Raw genomic sequence first — 7,383 nt, 5'->3', positions numbered from 1 at the left:
ATATTTCTAATCCTGGTCTATATTGAGATCCATTCTCTTAAGCTAACATGCTTTATTTTATAATTACATAGCTAAAATCACCACATTAATGTAAACATTATTTATATTTTTATATCTTCATAAAAAAATGTTTTTAGAACCAGTAATTCAGTAGTGCCTTCACCACCTAACAATCCTCTGCTTCCTTTTCCAATTTAGACCCAGTTATCTATTGTTCCATTTTTCCTAAGGCTAAGGATTATTAAAACTTCTTACATCATAAATATCTCATATCTTTTTTTCTTTTCTTTTTTTTTTTTTTTTTGCCTATTTCTTTTTAATTTATTTCTTCAAGACCTCCTCCTTGCAGTTTCCAGAGAGAAAATACAAAACAAGAAACAGACTTGGTTTCAAATACATAAACAGTGTGCTGGAGCTGAAAGCATTACTGATAACATTGTTACAGAAGAACGTCAGCTTACTCCAGGGCACTTCAGTATTCCTGAGGAATAAACATGATTTCTCCTTCCTCCCACTGGGATGTCTCAGGTGTCACTCACTGCTCCTGCTCTTTGACATATTTTCCATGTAGAAGATAAGGAGCCTGGAAGTCGTGCTGGCAGTTGGAGTAGGCCATCCCCAGTCCCATGCCAGAACCGAAGGCTAACGGCCACATTCTTCTTTTAAAGAAGGTAAGGGAGAAAATAAGTCCTAATCCAAATCCAGTACCTATCTTCACGAGCATGTCCGCCATGCACCGGTCCCACTTCCTGCCGAGGTCGGACTCCGACATGTTCCCCTTTTTTTTTTCTTTTCTTAAAGTCCACACACAGATGTGACAATTTGTTAGTATTGATTCAATTATATATTTTAATTAGGATGATAGATTTTTTTAATTTGAGAATTTATAGTTAAAGTGTATTCAGAAATTACACACAAAATATAAATTTCTGCTATTTGAACAATTTATAAAAATGTATAGGTAATATAATAATTTACATTTCTGATTTAGTGTAACATCACCATTCATTTCCTTTTCGCCCATGTCCATTCTTGTTTTAAACTGTTGTCTCAAAAGAACAAATAATAGCACTTTATATATATATATAATTTACATAACACATAATAGAAATACTAGTGTATTTGAGCACATTATGTATTTCCTCAAGGAAACAATAATGTGTTTCACAGGGAATTAGCTTGTCATATTAGAAAGAAATTTCAAGATCTCCCTGGTGGCACAAGAGATTAAGTCTCAGCACTATTCAGCTGTGGCCAGCCACTTCAGCATGAGTTCAACTCCCAGCCAGGGAGCCAACCCACATGGTGCAGCAGACCTCTCCTGTTTTGCCTGCTGCCCCTCTCAGCAGTGTATTTCAGTAGATCTGCCTGTTTTGCTCCCCGCTTTGTCTCTGGTGAATCCTCTCACCCCAACACCCCAGCTCTTGTCTGCATAAATAAAATAAATGTTTTTAATAAAGAAAAAAATTCAAATGGGAAAAATGCAACCTAATACTCAGCCAAAACCAGTGTGTAATTTAAGGACAACAGTCATAAACACAAAACTATCCACATTATTTTTTTTAATCCTCATTCTGAAGAGGTTGTTAATAGCTGTCAATCTGTATTTCTTAGAAATTAGATATTACTGACTAAGGTTAAAGAAATAAAACCTATCTCTGATTGTTTTTTTTTTTTTTTAGCACCTACTCTTTAATTTGGAAAATTCTATGCCTAAAATAAATCCATCTGTTTTCTTATGTGTTAACTATGCCTAGAAATATATTAGAAGTTAAAATCCAAGTTTACAATTCCAATACTACAAGCTTATGGTTATTCCATTCCTAGAGTTATGCTAGGTATTCAACTTAATTTTTCATGTATGTGTATCTGTGTATACATATACAAACATGCAAACGTACGTAAATACATACATACTTTTCTACATTAGATTTCTTAGAATCCACATCTGAGAACACTGTCTTTTTGGTGCATGGACATTGTACAAAAAATAATATAAAAAATAATATAACATTTTTACTCTTTAGCAGTCATTCTGAATATGAGCCTTATTTAAGTTACTCATATGAATTGCACACACTTAGAAAAATGTCTTTCCATGATGGAATATCAATAGTGTTAGCGTGACTCTTGTTTTTCAAACGTGGAGGTGAATAAAGTCTTTCCTCCCTACTCTCTGCTATTTTAGATTTTTTGGAATATCTATTAGAAAGATTAAATGCTGACTCCTCCATTATTATACATTTGACAGTGTGGTTTGTGACCTTCCAAAGATGTATTTTAATGACCTTGAAAACTTTCAGATAACTTGAAATGTATCATGTGGATGAGAAGCAAGGATGAAATAAAGGATCTAGCAAGCTAAATAAAATAAAAACAGGAAATTTTAGCAGACCATTTCCTTAATCTTTTTTTTTTTCCCTCTCTCTAGAAAACAGTATGATGCCAGCTAACCACATGGGCATAACAAAGTTTGCTGTGGTCAAGAATATCAATGAGCTCGATTTTCTTCACTTAGACAAGTGGAGCAGGTGGCTATGCACCAAAAGGAATCTCCTGCTTAGAAGAAAGTCCTCCACCTTTGCTTCTTTTCTCTTACCCTAGACATCTCAGACAAGTAAGAATGGACTAACTCAGATTATTCAGATCCTTGACTTCACAGTTGGAAACTCTATCACCCACAGAGATCCCTGCTGTCACATTCCCAGGGAAAATTATTGGTCAAGCAGAGCAATTTCTTCTTTGAGTCACCACAACCCACAACCCAGCATGCATGATGGTGTCAGTGCTGCTCCTGCTCTATCGAGACAATCTAAATTTTGGCAGGGACACAGGGGTTTTTGGCCTCTACATAAACTCCAATGTTTTTCCCTGATATTTTTCCTTTGCTCCTTCAATAGCAGAAGTATGTTTGCCTTAACTCCACAGTCAGGCAAATTTTCCTTCAACAGAAGTATGAAATTTAGATTCAATATAGCAACAACAAGAGTCCAAGAAACGCAAAAGAAAACCAGTTTGGGTGTCCCACAGGAGTTTCCAAGTCTTTTGTGCTCCAGAAACATTATCTAAAAATGCATTTTTAGGTTAATGATAAAGGGGATTGAAATACAATGACCTTCATATTGGAGATTAGTAAATGAAATAACACCATAGGGAAAGAAATCCCCAGGCTCTATTTGCTCTTTTCTGAAATATTCTCTTCTCTAAGATAATTCACTGTAGGTGTATGACAATAATATTGAGGACTTTGGCTTTGTATGATAGGGATAAAACAGTAAGAAATGAGGTTGAATTGTTGTTTTGTACACTTTGCAAAAGATTAGTAACTGTTTATGGTGTTAAAATTAAGATTTGAGGGTGAGCAGTCTGCTGATTTAAGTACAAGTATCCCACACTTCACTTAACATGTAGATAGTTTTTTGGGAAATGTGACTTTAAGTGAATATATTTATAATGAAAAGGAGTCCTCAATTTATATTTATTTAGTTTAATATCAAGCAGGATCTTTTTCCCCCCACATCAATGTTATAATGAAGTAACATTATTGTAACACCTATTATATCTGACTTTACTGACCAAAAGGAATTAAAGGAGGATGCTTGTTTTTACAACACAGGAAAAATGTGAAAATTGAATTCATCATTTATTTTGCAATAGCATTTCTACAGACAGCTTATTCCTAAGCACATACATAGAATAGTCCAGCCAAGTGCTTTCCCTGGAAATACTTTCTACAGACAGTATATTTTATCATTCTGTTTTTACTATATGTTAATATTGTTTAAGGATTTGTGTGTGAGTTGTCAGGGTATTTTGGTGTGTGAGAATGTTCAAAGTTCAATTTTATGTGAATTAATGGTAATTTCTTCATCATTTTATGCCATTTCATCTGAGAATGGTTTCATAGAAACTTTTTACTTTCAGATAGCAAGGAGACCTATATTCCTCATATTTCCTTGTGCATTATAACTTAATTCAGTAAAACAAAACAAAATAATTGAAAGTGTCCTTTTCCTCAATTAACATGGGGTTAATGATATTTGATGTTGGAACACATCGAGTCTCTACAGATTAATTTGTCTATTAATTTAATATATATTTATTGACACCTATAGTATTCCAGAAACTAAACTAGGTACTATTCTGCCGTGATCAAATCAAAATTCCTGACTTCAATTTAACTTCCATTGCAGTGTGGGTAATGGAGGATGGAGACATAAAATGAATAATTTTAAAAGTATACACACACACACACACACACACACACACAACATATATATAATACATCTATTATTTTAAAAAATAGTTCTGAGAAACCCCTAGCTGCAAAGTTGACATTTGAACAAAGATTTGAAAAGCTGAGAAAAGCAAACTATGTGCATAGAATATTCATATGGAGAAAACAGTGTGATAGCATAGGCTTAAAAGCAGTAGCTTTCTCGGGCCCTCCTGGTGGCTCAGCAGTTGAGCGCTGGGCTGCGAAGCTGCCCGCACCTTCTGCAGCGCCGGTTCCATCCCTGGCTGCTCCCAGGCCACTGGAGGAGGGTCCCACATGGCGCGCAGACCTCTCCTGCCGCCCGCTGCTCCCCTCAGCAGTGTACTTCGGTCCTTCTGCCTGCTCTGCTCCCCGCTCTGGCTTTGGTGAATTCTCTCACCCTCCCGCGCTTCTGACTGTACCCAGTGCTTGTATAAGTAAACAAATCTTAAAAATAAAAAAAAAAGTAGTAGCTTTCTCAAGGTGGTTGAAGAACAGACAACAGACACGATCCCAGAGAGAGCTTCGATAAGGGCAAAAAAAATTGTGTCAGAAATTACCACCATGATCACACTAAAGTTAAAGACTATAAGCAGAGGGATATATTATCTGACTTCCACTTTCAAAAAGTTGTTGTATTATTTTATTCAAACTGGTCCTTATGGAACAGGAAGAGAGGTAGGTAGTATTATCAGATGGCAAGTTAACTGTTATTCAGGTGAATAACAATCAGGTGGTAGCAATGGAAGTGATGGCATTTTGCTCATATTTGAATCACGAATTTTCTGATTGATTAGATACATGATCTGAGAAATGGAATAATTTTAAAAACATCCTATGTTTTAACCTAAGCTCTTGGAAAGATGGAGATGGGATTGCATTTGTTGATCTAGGGAACAACCTAAAGAAAATAGTCTGGCAACAGATACCTACTTTGAAAATGTGAATTTGAAATGAAATTTAAAGATGCAGTAGCAGATGCTGAGTAATCCATAGGATATGTAATTCAGCTGTTTAGCATTGTCTGTATTGGAAGTACAGATTGTGTATCTTACACATAGATGATATCTAAATCTATGAGACTCATGGGGACAAAAACATTTTTTTAAAGATTTATTTATTTATGCATACAAGAACTGGTACACAGGCCAGAGGTGTGGTGGGTCAGAAGATTCACCAGAGACAGAGTGAATAAAAGAACAGGCAGACTGACTGAAATACACTGAGGGGAGCAGCAGGCAAGACAGGAAAGGTCTGCTATGCCATGTGGGTAGCTCCCTGGCAAGCTGGTGATCAAACTCGTGCTGCAGAGGCTATGGATAGCTTCAAATTGTTGTGCCTAAACCCTTTTGTTACCAGGGGGGTCCCAACAAAAAAATTTTCTTTGCTGCTTCCATTATAATTACTTTATGTATCATAGATAGTTGGAAAAACAAAAATTCTTTGCTTTCTGAGATTAAACCAGATATAAGATTGCCTTGTCTGTGTTCCTCAAAATAATAAAACCTTGTATATTATACATAAACCTGGACTTCATAACAAAAAGAAATCATCCCTATACTTTGATTCTGATATTTGATGATATGCATGACCACTGTGAATACAATGTTAGAGAAAAATATTTTCTACCTGACATGAGCAAACTAATGTTTAAATAGTACCCTTGATTTTTTTTTTCCTTTCCATTGAACACTTAAAAAGAACACTTATTTAAAATGGCATCAACTGGACTGATTGAGCTGGAGAACAGTTCTACATGGAGGCTGGATATCAATGAGAGAGGGAAAGAGTGAGAGAGAGAGGTGTTCTTGCTAGAAGCTAAATGAAGAATGTGAAGGAGTAATTATCAATTATAAAATAAGTATTAAATTTTATTCATTAGTTTTTTTAATGTGGCTATCAATGTATAGAAAATGGTTCAGGGTCCAAGTGTTCAAGGATAAATGGAAGCAAAGAACAAGAAAGTGACTTTATCTACATTTTTTTTCCCACGAAAAGAGATAGCAAAGGCATGGGTAGGCATACGTGAGTGTGGGATTAAGAAAAAGATAATTTTAAGTGAATAAACTGCTTCAACTTTACAAAGTGTTTGAGAAAGTTTCTGCATATAAACTGGAAAATGGATTATGCAGAAATGAAAGAGGTGAATTACTGAAACATTGGTCCTTGGTATGTGAAAGTGTTGGATCCAATGAATAAATAATGCATTTTACCTCAAGAAGTTGTAGTACAAAGGTTAATTCCAAAATTTGGAAAGATTGAATATGTAAATATACATGCAAGTAGCTAATTTAGAGAAATTAGCTTGTGTAAGTTCTATCTTTAATGAAAGTATAAAAGATAACATCAAATTAAGGTGATAGAAAGAAAGAGTTATTAATTATTTGAAAGAGAAAAGTTGTTATGGGCAGCTTCTCAAGGTGATCCATATTACATTCACTTGAAATGCATATTTTCAGGTCCCATCCTAGACCAATAAGAATCTTTGGGCCTCCCCGGTGGTGTGGTGGGTTGAGCACAGCGCTGTGAAGCTTTCCGAAGTCTCTGCAGCACAGGTTTGATACCCCGCTGGCCAGAGAGATTCCCACATGGCGTGGCAGACCTCTCCTGTCATGCTGCTGCTCCCCTAAGCAGTGTGTTTCAGTCATCTGCCTGTTCTGCTCCCAGCTCTGTCTCTGGTGAATCCTCTCACCCTTCTGTGCCTCTGGACTGTACCCCAGCTCTTGTATAAAAATAAAAATAAATCTTAAAAAAAATAATATTTTTGCAAGATCCTCAGGTGACTTATATGCAGATTCAAATTTGATAGATTTTGAAAGAAAGGTCTTTAGCTTAAAGTTACAATGAGCTTTGTGTGGGGAATGTCTCACCATTAAGCACTGCTTCTGGTCATAGTTGAGAAAAGTTTGAAGTGTGAACCATCAGTGCAATAGAAGCCAGTAACAAGAAAATGGCCTCAGACAATTTAAAAAAGGCAAGGGAATTTTGTTAAATATTATTGCAATACGATAGAGCACATTGAGACACACAAAGAGAATTCACTAAACTATGCTGCGACAAAAGGATGGATAGTTTTAAGCATTCAGGTGGGTCAGTAGAAAGATTCTGGAGGCTATTGGGGGAGCAGT

At 35.8% G+C, this 7,383-nt stretch overlaps 1 protein-coding gene across 1 annotated transcript; it reads right to left on the bottom strand.

The window, feature by feature from the left end:
* Positions 1-305: 305 nt before the first annotated feature.
* On the bottom strand, positions 306-773 carry LOC119260831 (MICOS complex subunit MIC10-like). Its single transcript, XM_037529930.1, has one exon. The coding sequence runs from the start codon at positions 770-772 to the stop codon at positions 536-538; it is 237 nt and encodes a 78-aa protein (XP_037385827.1). The 5' UTR covers position 773; the 3' UTR covers positions 306-535.
* Positions 774-7,383: the final 6,610 nt, after the last annotated feature.

The sequence above is a fragment of the Talpa occidentalis genome, unplaced genomic scaffold (genome assembly GCF_014898055.3).
Source record: "Talpa occidentalis isolate TD23 unplaced genomic scaffold, MPIMG_talOcc4v2.1 talOcc4.6, whole genome shotgun sequence".
In the NCBI taxonomy this organism is placed as follows: Eukaryota; Metazoa; Chordata; class Mammalia; order Eulipotyphla; family Talpidae; genus Talpa; species Talpa occidentalis.
The sequence above is the reverse complement of the archived record's forward strand: the minus strand, read 5'-3'. Positions and strand labels throughout refer to the sequence as shown.

Bases quoted from the DNA above. Each gene is read 5' to 3' on its own strand.
- LOC119260831 (XM_037529930.1), bottom strand. From the start codon at position 772: ATGTCGGAGTCCGACCTCGGCAGGAAGTGGGACCGGTGCATGGCGGAC.